The sequence below is a fragment of the Aegilops tauschii genome, chromosome 5, assembly GCF_002575655.3.
Source record: "Aegilops tauschii subsp. strangulata cultivar AL8/78 chromosome 5, Aet v6.0, whole genome shotgun sequence".
NCBI classification, from domain to species: domain Eukaryota; kingdom Viridiplantae; phylum Streptophyta; class Magnoliopsida; order Poales; family Poaceae; genus Aegilops; species Aegilops tauschii.
The window spans coordinates 367,102,627-367,120,928 of NC_053039.3; the positions used below are offsets into that span (position 1 = coordinate 367,102,627).

An 18,302-nucleotide genomic window follows, 5' to 3' on the forward strand; every position below is an offset into this window, starting at 1 on the left:
GTAGTGACCATCATCGGAAAGAAAGAAGAAAGGAAGGGAAAAACTGGCCATGAGTTTTCAGCATTACCGGATGAAAAGGCTGACCTAATAAGCACCCAGCAATAGGAAAGAATATGGATATCTAAAAAATATATTTGAGAGTACGCCCAATGGCGTAGCATAATTTTATAGAAGTGGACTCCGATCCTCACTATTCACCATTTCGACCGGCACTGTCCACCATTCTATGCATCTACAGCCGGACACATCAAACCTGACCCCCCCGATACATTTTTGAAGGGGGAAGACGGGGATGGCTCCCGCTCCCGCTCCCCTCTCCTCCACCTCACCGGAGGAGGGCCAACCACCAGCCTCCAAAAACCCTCCGGCCACCTTCTCGCCGGAGCCAACGCTAGCCACCAGTCCACTAGACGAGCTCCTCCCCACAGTATCTCCTCCACCATCGTCATTCTTCGACCCGCCTTATGTGAAAGCCGGGTAGGTTGCGCTCCGCTGCTTCTTGGGCTGTGGCAATGCCATGGGCTTGGAGTTCGAGGATGATGCTTCATTCTACCTCGACATCACCACCCCAGCCATCCACCTCGCTTCGCCGCTCTACATCGTCTTCCACTACTCCAACCGCCTCCTTGATGCCACTATCGTCGCCGCCCTGCTTCAGGCCGTTCTTGGCGGTGCTGCTGCTGATTTCTTCGTTGCCCAATGCTCTCCCCTCGTTTATCGTTTCCATGTTGCCTCTGCGCGTATAGCCAAGATCATCCTCACCCAAACCACACTCTGCTTCCGCGCATACTCCTTCTCTTTTGTGAGAACCCTGCCTCCGATTCCACCTTCTCCGCCCCACACTGCCACGTGCATGCCGCTGGCTCACCTGCTTCAAATTCCAGAGGATCTGGGACTCCACTTTGAAAGCGTAGCATGGGCACAATGCCGCTCGCTCGTCTCCCAGCGTCCACCAAATCAGCCGCATGGATGCTGCATGTATGCGCGCGTCATACAGTTCCCTTTCACCCTTGATGCCGCCACGATGGGCCTCATCCTAGCTTGCCTTTTCGGCGGCATCCACCACCAATTCAACGTCACGGACGACGGAGACTCCTACTTCTCCTTCACTGTGGCCTCGCCTGACGTTGCCGCGCTCATCGCCTCTATGGGTGACTTTCACAAGCTGGGCATCCTGCTCCGCTTCCCTTGGCCTGCGCCTACGGGGAGTGCTTCATGCTCACCATCGGGGTCGGCCTCGCCTTCGTCTTTCGGGCCTACGTCTTCCTCGCCGCCGACAGTCGATCCTGCTCTGCTGCCACCTGCGTCCACAACTATTGTTCTCTCTAAGGAGCGTAGTCAACGGCCTGGTATAAGCTTTTTCTACCGTATGCTTAATGTTATCCGCTCCTGCCAGCTTACACCACATGCAAATTACACTCAGCACACGCATTTGTTTTGGGTTACCTTCCTACCAATTACTGTTAGACCTAATGAACTACTAGTAGAATCTGCCCTAAACCACTGCTTTTCGGTCAAACAAGATTTTCTAGCAGTCAAAGTTCATGAGCATGTGTACAAGTCTGGCGTCCTCTCCCGATCAATTAAAATTCAAATCCTCAATCTTGGGTCCATAGGTTTTGAAGGGTTTCGGATCTTCCTCTTTGACCAGCTCGAACAAGCCGTTGCTCACTGCAGTCGTTTTTTCCATCATCACACCAAGTTTGCTTACCCTACCTTGCCCCCTCGATCAGACTCCATTCTTGGCCCCTTTGAGCGTCGGCACCTCCAGACCCGCACGACACTGCAGCCCACCGCGGTCGCACGCTTGCAGCACGTCCGCCCTGCTGCGCATGCACCGCTGGCCCACCCCATGCATCATGATGGCGGTGCGGCGCCCCCTGCCCCACCAAATCTATCAAAAGATCCGTATGTGCACCTGGTTCGGCGCATGCAGATGGAGCTGGCGCGAGCCCCCAGAACCTCCTCTCTGTCTCTCTGTCCGTGCCAATTTTGGACGAACCGCTTGCCCGCCCCGCGTCTAATCCGGGCACGACTGCGCCGCCCCCTGTCGCCCCACGCGCGCCCCCGATGAACGTATCTACAGCGAATCTCGCCTTGGGAACCGACGAGTCCGCACGCCTGCCCGTCGCCACAGACCCCTCTCGCTACCCATGACCGGCATCTAGACCTCATGATCAAGCCTAATCCATCTACCCAGCCTACGACGGCCGCTCGGTCACCACGCCCCTGCCCGTCGCCCCCTCGCTCTCTGTCACACGCAATGGGCCCAGCCGCCTTGACGGCGGATATGTCACCCGTGCAGTCCAACCACAATCCGACGAGCTCGTACAGAGATGCCCTTCTCTCCTCCACCCTCGACCACAGCCACCCGCACCCTCTCCCCCCTATATAACCCCTCGACGTCTCCCCACTCCGCATCGATGCCCTCACACTTCTCCACCAACACAAAGAAAGCAGTGCTGCTTCCGCTGCCTAGCTCAAGATCACCTCGTCGAAGCTTGCTGTGACCCAGTCCGCTGTGCTCGCTGTTGGAGGAACGGCCACCGCAGCCGTGACTGCAGGTACAGGCGCATCTGGCCTATCTTCCCTCCCCTCCCCGACGCTTTCCATTCTCAACCTAACCCAGCTTTTTGCACTCACGGCATGGACTCCGCCGGCTCCTCATCGACGGCGGCTCGCGCATCCCACACACTCATGATCGGTGACGTCCCCATCATCCTCTCCGAACCCTTCCCCGCTCTCTGCGTCCCCCCACCATTCATCCTCCACGGCACTCCGGTCGACTCCGCCCCACGAGCCCCGCCACCTCCCTCTCCACCACGATCCTCTGCACCTCCACCCACGCCTACTTCACTCCCATCAGCTTTCAACCACACGCGCTCTCCCACCCTTCGACACACAGGAGCTGAGGGATCGGCTCGCCGACGTTTTCCTCGCCTCACAATACACTAGAGCCTCATCTCACGTCTCCGAGACAAACACGGAGGATGATCTGCCCCGTCCGGCCCATGAGGCCGGGCTGCTGCCTCCCTATGGAGACATGCCACTAGTCGCAGCTCCTCCTTGTCTCGTTCACTGCCCACGACGCTTTGCTTTCGTCCACCTTCGCACCCCAGTCCCCAACCCCACTCCCCTCATCCGTCGAGCCATCCAGCATACTTGCGGCAACCCCGCATTTATCATGGGCGGCTCCTGGAGGGGGATCGCCTGCCTCACCTTTCACACACTGGCTTCACGCGATGACGTGATCAGCCACAGCCCAATTGAGTACGAGGGAAACTCTATCACTATTGAGCCAGTCGAGCACGTCGACCGCTCCATTGCCACATACACTGACCTTGCAGAGGTCGAAGTCTCTGAGTTTCCACATGAGCTATGGCATGAGGATGGCATACGCTTCGCCCTCACTTTCCTTGGCGACGTGTGCGCCATAGACGACTTCTGCCTCCATGGTATCGACTACATGTCGGTCCGTGCCCTCGTCCTTCTCCAATCTGGCAAGCCAGCCCCTCCAGGCATTGTCATTCAGCTCCCACCCATAAACGAGATTAAGATCGCCAAAGTTGTAGAGGTCTCCCGTTGGCACCACGGTGAAGGTGCTAATCCGTTTAGTGATGGATCCTCTGACGGTGACTCTGCACCTCTCTCTCAGCGGGCCTCTCCACGGCCGCTCTCTCCTGCTCACCTTGCTCCTGTCGTCTCCGTGGTACGTGCGGGGTGGCGTGTCGATCCCACCTACGGTGGCACTAGGCCGGTCGCCCCCCGTGCCCCTTCTGAGTCTCATGAATCCGACACAAACCAGTCAGCTCTGGCCTCACCTTTCACCCTCCATGGTTCCCGGCGCCAGCCTCTCATCATTTCCGACGATGATTCGGCCGCCTCGGATGACATGCATGCACCGCTTCTGCATGCCGCTTCAGACTCGCTAGACGTGGTGCATGCACTCCCTTCCGACACACATTCCCCGCCTGTCATACGCCCGGTTGCCTAGGTGGGTTCCGTGGTGCCACCTCGCCCGTGCACTAACATGTCTGTCGCTCCACTAGCCGTGGGCCCGCTGGTTCAGTCCAATGCCTCTGCGTTCTCTGCGGTCCTCACTCCTGCAGACGCAACTGCTGCGCCTCCCTCCTTCACTTTCACCGCGGGCGAGTCCTCCCGTGCGGCTGGTAAGCACTCTACCCCCCCCCATGCTCAATCAATCTAATCTCTCGCCCTCTGCTTCTCTGCCATTGACTGATGTAGCCTTGGACGCAGCCCTCCCCCTGCAGGACCTGGACACCCACGAGTGCATCATTCGCAAGGCGCGCCGCAAGTCAGAGCGCGATCAGTCCGTCTCCAAGGACAAGCTGCGGCGGAGTGCGCGGCTAGCTGGCAAGCAAGCCACCTACTCCCCCATGCTTGCTAAAGCCATCAAGGACAAGGCTGCTCGCCTCTCCGCTGCGGATGTCGACACGGCCATTGGCCGTGCTATCCAGGAGGCACGCCTCCACGGGCCCGACGCCCCTCCTGCTTCCTTCGAGGACCTTGCTGCCATTGCTCTACTCTGCGGCGCTGACGACGAGTAGCTGGATGCCATCCTTGGATCCGAGGATGCTGCCTCTGGTGATGACGCCGCTCCATGATCAGCTCTCCTCGCCACCTTGGAGTTACGGTGCGATCCCTGCCTCACCTAGCTCTTCTGCATGACGCTGTTAGATCGATGTTCTTTTGGTTTACGCTTCCTATGTCGCATGTACCAATGTTACTTCTGGCCTCAGCTGTAGCTTTTGAGACTGTATGTCAGCTGTATCCCGCTTCTATCTGTTGGTGTTCGAACGGTTTTAATGAGTAATGACGCCTTCCTAATCTGCTCTTGGAATGTACGAGGACTTGGTGATAACAACAAGTGCTCTGACGTGCTATCCGAACTAATCGCAACAAAACCGCACATTACACTCTTACAAGAATCAAAAATCGACTCTCTCTCCGACAGTAAAACAAAATCCTTCCTACCACGTCAGGCTGACTAAGTCTTCTCCTTGCCAGCTGTCGGAACAGCGGGTGGCACCATCTCGGTCGTCAACTCTGCGTCCTTCCAAGTTGTGTCCTTCTCCCATTTAACCTTCTCCTCCACACTAATCCTACAATCAACCGCGTGCGCCCACCACATTGCCATCACTAACATCTACGCCCCCTCCTCGCGCTCTCTCAAGTTAGCGTTCTTAGACGAACTCGTCTCAATCGCACAACCCGATGACACCCTCTGGCTCATCGCCGGTGACTTCAACCTTATCCGCTTCCCTTCCGAAAAAAATAACACCGCCTTCTGCCCCGCCGAAGCCAACGCGTTCAACCAAACTTTAGATAACCTAGCACTTATCGAATTTCCTTTACTGGACCGCAGGTTCACTTGGTCCAATAACCGTGCCACCCCCACCTTAGAACGGCTAGATCGCGTCTTCTTTAACCTTGCATGGGAAGATGCTTTCCCTAACACTTCCCTCTCCTCTTGATCTCGTTTTACGTCCGATCATGTTCCACTCCTCATCCACGTCACCACCTCCATCCCTCGATCCAATTTTTTCAAATTCGAAGTGGCCTGGGCCCACTCCCGGCCCTGCAGGGACATTGTTGCTCAAATTTGGGCTACACAACCCTCATCGCCAACCAATGCCACTGCCTCCCTCGTCTCCGCGCTAAAAAAATCTCGTGCCCGCCTTAAGATTTGGGCACGTTCTCGTATCCCCACCCACCTACGCGAGGCTCGCTGCCAAGCTGCAATCACCGCCCTAGACCTCGTTGAAGAAACTAGACCTCTATCTCAGCCAGAGTCGCTTACTCGCAAATTTATCATCTCCATACTCAAGAGTGCCATCCACGAGAAAATGACATGCTGGCGCTGGCGTGCCAAAGTCTCTCGCGCTATCCACGGCGGGGAAAATACCAAGTTTTTTCACATGTCAGCCTCTCAACGCCTTCGTAAGAACAAAATCTTCACCCTCACACATGACGGATCCGAATACTCTGCGCATCCTCAGAAAGTGGAAATTCTCAGAGACTTTTTTGTCTCTCTAATTGGCACCCCAGGCCTGACAACCTGGACCTTTGATCTAAAATCTATATACCCTCACACGGTGCCTGGACTCCACGCCCTCGATGCACCCTTCTCCGAAGAAGAAATTAAGCTTGCGTTTGTCACAATGAACCCCCAAGCCAGCTCGAGGCCGGATGGCTTTGGACCTACTTTCTATAGATCATTCTGGCCATTAGTCAAAAACATTGTTCTACCTTTCTTCTCACATTTCCACCAAGGTATCGCAGACACACAACGTCTAAACCGTTCCCACGTTGTCCTCCTCCCTAAGAAGGGTGCGCCGACCTCCCCTGACGCTTTTAGGCCCATCTCTCTGCAAAATTGCCCGATCAAAGCTGTTGCAAAAGTTATCACATCTCGTCTTAAACCATTCATTCCTAGGCTAGTTCATGGCAATCAAACCGGCTTCATTTCTGGTAGAAACATCGCTGAAAACTTTGTCTTCGCAACTGATCTCGTTAGCTCTTGCCACTCTCGCAAAAAAACCCACCATGGTATTCAAGTTGGACTTCCGAAAAGCTTTCGACTCTGTGGCATGGCCTGCTCTAGAAAAAATTCTGGCAGTATGGGGTTTCTCTACCACCTTCCGCCGGTGGATCCAAAACATCCTCCTCACAGGCAAAACGGCCATTCTCCTGAACGGGGTTCCGGACAAATGGATCCAATGCAAAAATGGTTTGAGACAGGGTGATCCATTCTCTCCCTACCTCTTTCTTATCATCACCGATCTCCTTCAACAACTCATTCTCCAAAACTCTGACCCTGCACTCCACCATCCCATCTTCTCCCACCTGCCTCCCACTGTCCTCCAATACGCCGATGACACGCTCATCGTTGCAGCCGCCTCCTCTGCCGCCGCCTCAACCCTCAAAAACATCCTAAACACCTTTGCACACGCCACCGGTCTCACCATCAACTTTGCTAAGACTACCCTAGCCACCCTACACACCGACGAAACCACGACTACTAACATCGCCCTCGCCATGGGATGCTCTTGCGCCTCCTTCCCGCAAACTTACCTAGGACTCCCCCTCGCACCCACCAGGCATCTCACTAATATCTTCAATCCACTGTTAGAACGAGCTAGGAAACTACTTTCTGGCTGGCGTGCCAAGCTTCTTGATAAAGGGGATCGGCTCATCCTCATCTCTTCAGTCCTGGATTCAATCCTCGTTTACTTCATGTCTGTGTTCCGCATCCCATAGAAAACAATCAAAACTCTGGATTCGTTGAGGAGGGCATTTTTTGGTCTGGAGAGGACGCTTGCTCAGGTGCTCGATGTCTTATTGCATGGAAAAATGTTTGCTTACCAAAAAAATACGGTGGTTTAGGGCTCAAAAACCTACATGTACAAAACAACTGCCTTCTCATGAAATTCATTGCCAAAGCTCTCTCCACTACACAAACACCTTGGCTAGAATGGTTAGATCTCCAACACCCTAATGCTCTAGTCTCCCCACCCCCGCAAACCTCTTTCCTTTGCCGCAAAATTTCACAGCAGCTCACTTCTCTACAAAATATAACCTTTGTGTTAACAAACAGTGGTTCACACACCTACTTTTGGTTAGATACCTGGTTGACTCCACAACCCTTGGCCATTACCTTCCCCCACTTATTCTCTCACTCCACTCTAAAGCTAGTTAAAGTGGCTAACATTCCGCGTTTCGGTATTCAAGCTAACCTTCGTAACCGTCTCTCTCTCACGGCAGAACAAGAACTTGTCTCGCTTGTGGCTGTTTTGCAGGACTTTATGCCTTCGGCAGGGGAAGACCAATGGTTCCTTCGACATGGCATTGCCTTCTCCACCAAGCATGCATACGCCGCCCTCATGGAGCAGCCAGATCACGGTCCTCATGCTCCGCTCATTTGGACCGCAAAGATTCCTCGGAAGCTCAAAGTCTTCGCTTGGCTGCTCTTCAAAGACCGCCTCAACACCAGGATCAACCTTGCACACAAGCATATAACCGCCTCAGATATATGCCCTCGGTGTGCGAGGATGCCAGAAGACTCCAGCCACCTGTTCATCACATGCCCTCTCGCCAATAGGATCTGGCAGCGTCTTGGCCTTCTGCCCCAGTCTGACGATATCATAGACCTCTGGGATGTCGCTATCCCTCCTCACCTCCCTACCTCCACATGGCCTTCGGTCCTCTTGGCCCTGCTGTGGATGATCTGGTCTGCTCGCAATGACATGGTATTTAGAACGATTGATCAAAGTTCTGTAATAACCCTTAGAAACCTTATTTCCGCTCTGGACTTCTGGTCTCATCGTCTTGTGCTCCCACAGGACAAGGAGGACGTCTTCTCGTGGCGCTCCTACCTCTCTGCACGGTGCACCGTGCCTATGTAATGTTGTACTTACTGCCTCGGCAGTCCTTTGAGTAATATATTCAGGTGGGGGAGCCCCCCCCCCCCCCCGGGTGATTCTCAATTTTTTTTATAGAAGTCAAAGAATAATTACAAGAGCCCTAGTGAGATGCGAACATCACCGCACAGATGGTACAATACCAACACCAACACCCTAACATACAAGGGCTACACTCTCACAAACGGATCTAGACCACCAACACCACCGAGTCCCGCATTCCTCTATTCTGCAGTATCGTCGAGGATCTAAGCCGTGAGTTGTGACGGTCATCTGTTTGGCAACGTTGTTGAAAACCCTTGCGTTTCGTTGCTCCCAAATGGCCCATGCCGCTCCGATGATGAATGAGTCGAAGCCTCGTTTTGCCCTACCATCGATCCGTTGTATTTGGTCGAGCCACCAAGTCGTCAAAGTCTGATCCGAGGTTGGGCACTGGATGTTGACTCTAAGCAGGTTGAAGCATGAGTGGCACACCTCTCTGGCGTACACGCAGTGAGTAAGAATATGGTCAACAACTCAACATTGTCTTTGTCTTGGGATATCTAAATTTGAGGTAATTCTCCAATCTTAAAGAAATTTCGACAACCATGTTGCAGAATAAGCTTTGCTGACGTCATCTATGCATCATTGGTAGTAATAGTAGACGTGGCAATTAAAATGATTTGCTTAAGCTATAAAAAATCCTGACCTTATCCAACTGGAGCGGCGTACGGTCATTCGCTACGCGCAGCTGCTTCGGATGAGCCCGTCGACCTTTGACTTTTCACCGTCGACTATAGTAGTACTAGCCATCACACACTTGTCTCCTCTCTCCATGTTCAACCTCTCACTGACGGTCTGACCCCACAGCGAAGTCAGCCTCCTCCTCCTCGGCTGAACGAACGTAGCCACGCACGTACGTCAGCGCGCGCGTCGCGATCCACTGCCCAAGAGGCCAAGACCATCGAGAAGCAGCGAGGCTCCGCGTCCACACGTTTTCCTCCTGTGCTGAAAATGGGAAGATCAACGACGGATATCCATCCTCCTGGCGCCGCTCTGTCAACGACATCCGCACCGCGTAGCTTTCGATGTCTCCAGGGTGGTATATAACCGCCTCCCTTCGCTAGCACCTCCCGCCTCACTTCAATTTCAAGCACGTACGCCACCCTCTCTACACACACTGCAGCCATGGCCACTGCGAACCAAGACTGCGCCGCGACGTTCCAGTTCCACGACCATCGCGGAGGTCCGGCAGCGACGGAGCTCCACGGCCGGACGATCTCCTCCGAGCAGGAGCACGGCATCATCGTCGCCGCGCTGCGGCACGTCGTGTCCGGCTACACCACGGCGCCGCCGGAGGTCGTCGTGGCCGTGGCGTGCGGGCGGTGCGGCATCGACGGCTGCCTCGGGTGCGACTTCTTCGGGGCCACCGAGCCGGAGGCGGAGGCGGCGGCCGTGCCCGTGGGAGCGGCGGGAGGGGGCCAGAGGAAGCGGCGGAGGAAGAAGAACGTCTACCGCGGCGTGCGGCAGCGGCCGTGGGGGAAGTGGGCGGCGGAGATCCGCGACCCGCGCCGCGCGGTGCGCAAGTGGCTCGGGACCTTCGACACCGCCGAGGATGCCGCGCGGGCGTACGACCTCGCCGCGCTCGAGTTCCGCGGCCCGCGCGCCAGGCTCAACTTCCCGTGCTCCGACGAGCCTCTGCGTGTGCACGGGAGCGGCAATGGCGGTGATGGTGATGCTGGCGCGGCGCCGCAGAACGAGACTCTGACCACGCCGTCGCCGTGCAGCACGGACGCCGGCCAGAGGACGCCGGGACAATGGCAGCTGGCTGCGGACGGGGCCGGCGACCAGCTGTGGGAAGGCTTGCAGGATCTCATGACGATAGATGGAGAGGGCCCATGGTTCGCGCCATTTTCGAGTCCAGCATAAGTGTATCTGGGATCTTTGTATAAAATTAGTGGTTACTGATAGTGATAGATACCAGCTGTTAGAATAGACTAACCGAGAACCGTAGTAGTGATTTATTCGTTCAATTTGTTGAGACAAAGCATTGCTAGCACAGAGTCGTTACATTTGTTAAGCATCAGGAAGTTGTCTCTGTTTACTAACGATTGTACTGTTTTATCACCTGAATTAAGAAACGAACGCATGCAGGGTGTTATATCATTGGTCGTAGGAAAAACCTGCCTGCCACTCAAATGGTAACTCGTGAAAAGAATGAGGCCACTCAGATGTATTCCCTCTGTCCTCTCAAAGGTTGACTGAGTTTGTGCAAAAATATATCAGTATTTGTGAAACCAAATAGGTATACGATGAAAATATATTTTATCATGAATCTAATGCTACTAATTTGATGGCATAAATGTTGGTGCATTATTGTATAAATACGGTCAAACATAAAAAAGTTTGACTTTCCAACAAAGTTGAAAGTACACTCTTCAAAGGACGGAGGGAGTATCATGTTGTCTCGTATAAAAATACACGTCTTCTCAGAATATATAATAAACAAATAAACTAGACATATAACACATGCATCAAACTATTTCTTCGTAGTAGTAATCCCTCCGTATAGAAATATATAGGTCACTAAACGCTAGTGACCTAAACGCTCTTATAGAGAGTAATATTTAAGGACGCGGATAACTCCAGACTTAGGGCCTCTTCTGAAGTCCTCCCGCTCCACTCTTCACAAACTTCTCGTGTGGAGCCGAACCGAAGGATCTAGCTCCATGAAGCTAGCTTCAGGAAGCTGTGGTCGATCGTAGTGCAAAAACACGGAGCGAGGAAGGCCCAACACCACCGAAACGGGAATCTGGAGTGAAAATGATTCATCCCCTCGTCGGTCATGTATCGCTACGAATCGATACCACATCTCCCCTCGACGACCGTCTGGGGCTGGTTCCAGCCGGCCCAGTATGGTGCTAGACAGTCCAGCAATCGCTATCAGCAGGAGAAGCTGATTTAGCTGTCGAATGGAAGGAAATCGCTGCATGGTGTGAGAAGCTACGATGAGAAACTGGATTTGTGAAGTTTCGTGAACTTATAGGGCATCCGAACACACCCTTAATCATCCTTGGAAAATGCAACATGGAGGTGATTACTCCCTACAAAAAGCCATTTCCATTGGGAAAAAGGGGAGATTTGCCCATGTAAAATTATTATTTTTGTCCGATCTATTCTCCACCAAGGTTGATCTCAAGGAAAAATTGGTATCACCATAACTCTCGCCCTCCCCCTCCCCCTCTCGCCCCTCCCGAAGTTTATTTCGAGAATAGACAAGGCAAATATGTCTGAAACTATGCTATATACAAAAAACCACAAGATATATGCAGTAATTATTACTATGATATATGCAATTTCCATGGTATGAATAAATCAACCGCCATGTTATTTACAAATAATTTGCCCGTGGCCAGTACAGCACAAAAAAACATGCACAAGAACATTGCCATGAAAAATAGTTGCCATCACTGTGATGATTAATTTTCCATTATATATGTAATAAAAAATATATAACTCATACGTTGAGCAAAACAAAAAAATGCAATGATTTACGGAAATAATTTTTTGCCATGTGGATAATTTATAAAAATTGCCATTGAGTAGTACACAATTATTAAAAAAATCCAAATTTATAATTTTGTTCTCTAAAATGATGGCAAATTTAGGAAACACAAAAACTACAACAAAGACATTGCAACTTAAAAAACTCTTTATAGGTCATGGCAAATGCGAAAAAGAATAATATATCGCTGGCATGGCAAATGCATAAATTTTGACAAAAAGGGTCACATGGGCTAATTTAAAAAAATATTTTTATCTTAAATTTGCCATGCCAATTGTAGAAAACAGAAATATTGTAAGTTTTGCCATGTGAGTAGGACACGTGATGGCAAAATTAGGAAAAACAGATCACAAAATATATATGGCAACTTTTTAAAAATAAGCAATGTAGGACATGGCTTATGCGAAAATAAAAAATCATTGGTGACATGGTAAATGTATATATTTTGAGAAAAAGGGGTCACATGGGAAACTATAAAAAACGTTGTTACCGTAAATTTGCCATAGCGAATGTAGAGAGATAAAATTCTAAGTTTTAATTATGTCGAGGGATCTGATCTTCGAAAGACAGCAATTCCAGGGCCCACTTAGCAGTTAGGTCAGCCACATCCCCGTTGTTGATTATATTAGACAGGGGGACTTGGCTTTTTATCTTCATGGGTAGGCTTGAAAAAAGTGCTACAGTTTTCGGGACGCCATAAACACAACTTATGCGATCTTTTGATATTGCAAATATCTATTTTGCATAGAGAAAACACCTCACAAACATTGTAAAGCGGCCTCTGGCTTTGTATGTGTGGCCTTCCTCCTTGCATTCAACTACTAGGATTGCACTGACCACCCTGTTGGTTGCCTCTCAACTCTGAAGGTTATCGGCTTTCTCCTGGCCATGACTAGAAGCCATGCAGGCCTTGGAGGATGAGCTCGCCGCGTGAGTCGGCGATGAACTCCTGGTTGCCGAAGTGAAAAATCCGGCCTACGACAAAGGTTTTGACGAGCCCGATACGGCCCACTGTTGATGATGTAGCACATCGCGCAAATGCAAACATCTGCCTGGCGCGAAGATGCCGACGTGAATTGTATACCTCATCCAATCTCTGAGCTCGCCTAACACGTCCCGTTCCTGGAGTGTCACTGTCGGAGTATTTTTGGTAGATCCCATGACGGTGTATTATGGCTAGGCAGTAGAGCAGAGAGGGAACATGATAAGGTTTACCTAGGTTCAAGCCCTCGCGGTGGAGGTAAAACCCTAATTCTTGCTGTATTGACTGAGTATAAGGGTGTATAGTGACGATCGAGAGATTAAGTATCAACTCTATGGTTTTTCTCTTATCGACTGCCTAGCCCTGACTTATATGTGTATTGAGGCCTATAGGTTTACATGGTCTTAATCAGTTAAGGTTACGGAGGAGTCCTCCTAAACACTAGCTTACTTGTCGTGCACTTCAAGTCCTCTGGGTCTTCATCTGCTATAGGCCCGTGGGCCGGTACGACGACCTAGGGCACAAATCGACCTAGGAGGCCATGGGCCGATTACTAATATGATGAGGCACCCCTAGCCCTAGGTTGTAACACCAAATCGCCTATCAAGATTGCCAATCTTTACTCTTCCTTTGGCTTCGCCATAGAAACTCATCATGTGTTTCTACGTTGTCCGACTGAAATGTGTCTATAAATTATCTTAGTTCTAAGTCCATCATATTGAGGATGTAAAATTCGCTGGATTTATATTTAGAAATAACTCAACGAAATGGAAGTAATTTTTTATTCATTTGATCCTTTTTTAAAGGCCCACTAAATTCACATTGTCAGTTCGCCCTAATTAATTAGAAAAAATAGCACTCCCTCTATAAACTAATATAAGAGCGTTTAGATCATATTAGTTTACAGAGGGAGTATTAGTGTAGTGTAAAAAACGCTCTTATATTATGGGATGGAGGTAGTACCGTATATTTTGGCTATTTTGCAAAAAAAAAAAGTGTGGAACTTCACAAATCACAAGCGTCTGGGGTCTCGACTCCACGTCCTGCTTGTCCCCCACACCGCCCAATCGCGAAGAAGGGCGTGAGGACCGCCGCCGCCGCCGATGTTGGTCTCATGCCGTCCCACGACGCCGGCCTGCTGCCTCGCCCGATGTTGCATTTCGTTGAAGCCCCACTCTCCCCGTCCACCCATCAAATCTCCTCGCCGACGCTCTCGGCGCCGATGCCGAGCACAGACGCCACTACACCCATAGGCAACAGGGGCGGCGGCGGAGAGCACCTGAGGGAGTAATGTAAGGGGGAGTGGCGACGGCGGCGAAGGCCAGGGAAGCGGCGGCGCTTCTCAGGGTCTCCGTTCGCTCTGCGCTTGGGGTTAGGGCTGTGGTGGAGTTCGAACATGGAGCAAGGGGCCGAACAAGGCAGCCTCTTGCCCATATTCGCATGGTTAAATTGTGGAGCCCCAAAAATAGCCGGAAGCTTATCATTGGTGGATTCGGGGGCCTCCATGCTTGGCGCGCGGTATTGCCTCCTCACCATCCCCCTCTCTTTCTCCGCCCGTCCTCCCCCCAACCCGGATTCCAGTCCCAAAATCGTCTCCTTTCCCCATCCATCGAGGAGCTTCTTGGCAAGATGGGGAGGAAAGAGAAGGGATTCATGTGAGGTACTGCAATTTTCTCCATGTCCTGCCTTTTTATTAGGTTGATTTGTTTGCTCGTTGTTAGTTTTCTGTTACGGCATGATCTGCATCTGTTCAATCTGGGCACAGATTGCATGTATTTGTGCACCTGGATGGAGTGGGGCTTTCTCTTGCTGGAAACTGTCAAATTGTTGCAAGACCCATGCGAAGTTAACAATCTTGCCTTTTATTTGTCGCTATAATTGCTTTTCTTTGTTGTTAACTTTGGCCGTTTCACTGGCCTAATGGGAATTGTTCAGTTGGGCCAAGGACCCCTGGTTAGTCCTTTTAAAAAAAAAAAATTAACAATCTCGGTAGCAATTTTAAGTTTAAGGAAGAATGTGAAATATAGATGAGGATTGCACACGATATTACATTGTAGAGATTGATGCTTTTCAAACTATAAGCTCTTTACCTGGTATTACACAATCTTATGTAAGTGGATGCACAAGCTGGATACGCCAGAGTAGCCCTCAAAAAGTCATGGCGGCTATCGTCTTAGAAACTAAAGTATTTGCAAAATATATACCTTACCCCGAGTTCATGGAGATGCATAGCTTATCTCGTCTGCTTGGAGATCAGATGGCCAGCACGCAGTTGACCTGGCAGCTCGGCTAGAGGTGTATTTTTGCCAGCACAAAGGGCCAATTAACAACAAAAATATGAATTGGGCAGACGCTCTGCCATCAAATATATAAATTTGATTAATTCTGTTGATATAAATACTAAAAGTGCGCATGGAGTTTTCTGGTAGAGTTCTACTGCTCTTGTCCTCTTATGAAGATTGACATAAATGGACTTGATATATGGAAAGTGTTGAACTCATATGAAATTATTAAGATTTATAAGTGTATGCATCCTTTCTGGTTGTCAGTCAAGCAATGCTAACCTACCTCATACAGTTCAAAAAAAATGCTGACCTACCTCATATAACTTTGGTAGTCATGATTCATGAACATATATCAGCATGCTGTTTCATTTGTTAACTTGCTAGTTACTTTTCAGGTACCCAATAGTAATGCTATCCATGATAATTATTTGAACTCACCATCACGTAATTCCTGCATGCCGTGGGATGGAGGAACTGAATGTTGAAGGAGTGCAGCAAGTGGAGGAACTGAATGTCAAAGGGGTGCAGCAAGAGGAGGAACTGAATGTTAAAGCGGTGCAGCAAGTAGCTGTTGTTCCAAACACTGTCGGCTCACTCGAAAACTTGACTGATTCAAAGCCTCTTGTTTCTGTTGGTTTTACTGAAAGTTCCGCAGATGGTCATAACAGACATTTAAGTGAAGATTTAAGTTCGCTTACAATTAATGATATACGTGTGAATGGGGAGGAGAATTGCCACAACCAATCTAAGGGGAATGGTCACAATAGAAATTTCAGTGAAGATATAGGTTCCCTTACAATTAATGAATGCCGTGCAAACAAAGTAGAGGAAAATTGTCATAACCAGCTTGAAGGGAAGGAACAACAACAAATTAGTCGCCATAACTCAGCTGAAAGAAACATTTTTAAGGCAGCAGAGATCGCTGAACGTTTCATTCAGGCTCTAGATAATAGAGTTCTTGTTGAAACTGCAGCACCGATTGAATCTGTTAAAGATGCTGTTAGCAAATTTGGAGGGATTCTTGACTGGAAAGAGGTGATGGCTCTTTTTCTCAAATGTTTATTGTACATCTTATTGCCTTGTCTTGGCTCTATAGGCTTATGATTTTAATACCTTTTTCAGAGGCGTAAAAATGTTCAACTCAAACTTGACAAGGTGCGGGAAGAAGGCCCCGAGTACCAGAGAAGATTCATAGCTGAAGAAGTTGAGAAAAGCAAAGTTCTGCAGGAGCTGTGTAGCACCAGGCGGATCATAGAAGGGCTGAAATTAAGCCTAGAGAAAGCACAAACTGAAGCATTGCAAGCACAGCAAGATGCAGAGCTCGCTGAGATACGATACAAAGAGATACAGCAGGGCATTGCTCGCAAAGAGAGTGCTGCAGTGAAGGCAGAGATTGTTCTTGCCAAAGAACGCCACGCGACTGCCTTAGCAGACTTGCAGTCAGTTAAAGAGGAGCTAGAGCAGCTTGAGAAGGAACACGCAGCTTTAATTACACATAGGGAGAGTGCCGAGATTAGAGCACATGAATCCACTGCCGCGTCTCAGGAGATTGAGAAGATCGTGGAGGACCTTACCCTTGAGCTCATCTCACTGAAAGAGTCACTTACCTCTTCGCACGCTACCCACATTATAGCAGAGGAGCGAAGAATAAATGTGGCTTTGGCGTATGAGCAAGAAAAGCTGGATTCGCAGAATGAGTTGAAGCAAGCTGAGGAGGAGATTCAAAAGCTGAATGGCGATATCTCGGCCAATAAAGATCTTGAGTCTAAGCTAGAAGCTGCTTCTGCGTTGCTGGCAAATCTGCAACGTGACTTTACTGCTTATATGGAAGGGATACTGCCTGAGAAGGAAAGTGAGGTTGGAGAGGAAGTGCGATCCATGGTTGGTGTTCAGATGAAGCTGGCGAAGATCAGGAAAGAGCTTGAGGATATGAGGACAAACATCGAAACGGCCAAGGATGAGGTGAAAGGGCTGTGGAATACTGCTGCTGCATTACGAGCTGATCTAGAGAAGGAGAAGGCAGACCTCACAGCATTGAAAGATAAAGTGCATCATGCAACAGTTTCTGTCTCGTCTCTCCAGGAAGAACTGAGAAAGACGGCGCGTGAGCTCAGCGTGGTACAGCAGAGAACAGAAGCGGCTAAAATGCCCGTGGAGCTACAGCAGGCTACTCAAGAAACACAACGAGCAAAGGCGAAGGCTCGGTCGGCCTGCGATGAGGTTACAAAGGCTAGCGAAGAGGCAGACCGAGCTAAGGCAGATGTCAACATTGTCCAGTTGAAGCAAGAAGCAGTCTCAAGGGAGATACTCGCGGTTAAAGCATCAGAAGAGATCGCAGTGGCCTCAGCAAATGCACTGCAAGAATACAAAGAGGAGGGAGAAATAGATCCCCAAGCTGACCGAAGAAGTGACAAGAGCATGATGGTACCACTTGAAGACTACGATGCGTTGAACAAGAGAGCAAAGGAAGCCGAGGACCGAGCTAAGAAGCGGGTTATGGAGGCAGTTGAGAAGATCAAGGAGGCGAAGGAGGGAGAGGTGAGGAGCCTGGATAAGTTGCATCAGCTGACCAAACAGATTGATGAAAGGAGGGAGGCGCTGAGGGAGGCGCATGAGAAATCCATCACAGCACAAGAAAACAAGTTAACAATGGAGAACGAGCTGAGGAAAAGAAGAGCGAAGCACGGCCAACATTACACGGCGGGGGATGCTGATCTTGCGATTCCTGATGTCTGCCTTCTGAATGGCGCATGCTCTTTTGATGCAGCAGGATCGTCCGCTTCTCATACGCAAGGAGGAGACCTGGGTAGAGCTGACACTATCGCGGCAACTGCAGCAGCAGAGCCAAAGGCGCGGAAGTCGTTCTTCCCTCGCTCCATAGCGGCCATGTTCATGAATAGGAAGAAGACGCATTCCAAGTGAACCTCCGTAGTTTGCTAATTTCCTACGGTATGGTTCCTCTGTACATGTATCAAGTAGGTTACACAATTTTTTTTCTTTACACTGATTGTACTTATTGTTCAGAAATGAAATCTGGTTTCGGTCTGAGC

The 18,302-nt window shown here is 50.3% G+C and overlaps 2 protein-coding genes and 1 pseudogene across 2 annotated transcripts; all 3 read left to right on the forward strand.

The window, feature by feature from the left end:
* The first annotated feature begins 292 nt into the window (after positions 1 to 292).
* Positions 293 to 4,568, forward strand: LOC120964802 (uncharacterized; annotated as a pseudogene).
* Positions 4,569 to 9,567: 4,999 nt separating this feature from the next.
* On the forward strand, positions 9,568 to 10,581 carry LOC109763236 (ethylene-responsive transcription factor ERF109). The gene has a single exon (XM_020322085.4). The coding sequence runs from the start codon at positions 9,609 to 9,611 to the stop codon at positions 10,347 to 10,349; it is 741 nt and encodes a 246-aa protein (XP_020177674.1). The 5' UTR covers positions 9,568 to 9,608; the 3' UTR covers positions 10,350 to 10,581.
* A 3,399-nt stretch (positions 10,582 to 13,980) lies between these two features.
* Positions 13,981 to 18,297, forward strand: LOC109763250 (protein WEAK CHLOROPLAST MOVEMENT UNDER BLUE LIGHT 1). Its single transcript, XM_020322098.3, has 3 exons — positions 13,981 to 14,627; positions 15,648 to 16,287; positions 16,375 to 18,297. Exons 2-3 carry the CDS (start codon positions 15,718 to 15,720, stop codon positions 18,172 to 18,174), a joined length of 2,370 nt encoding a protein of 789 aa, XP_020177687.1. The 5' UTR covers positions 13,981 to 14,627; positions 15,648 to 15,717; the 3' UTR covers positions 18,175 to 18,297.
* The last annotated feature ends 5 nt before the right edge of the window (positions 18,298 to 18,302 follow it).

Coding starts and splice junctions, on each gene's coding strand:
- LOC109763250 (XM_020322098.3), top strand. CDS start 15,718: ATGGAGGAACTGAATGTTGAAGGAGTGCAGCAAGTGGAGGAACTGAAT. Junction 16,288..16,374: donor GGATTCTTGACTGGAAAGAG/GTGATGGCTCTT, acceptor TACCTTTTTCAG/AGGCGTAAAAATGTTCAACT.
- LOC109763236 (XM_020322085.4), top strand. CDS start 9,609: ATGGCCACTGCGAACCAAGACTGCGCCGCGACGTTCCAGTTCCACGAC.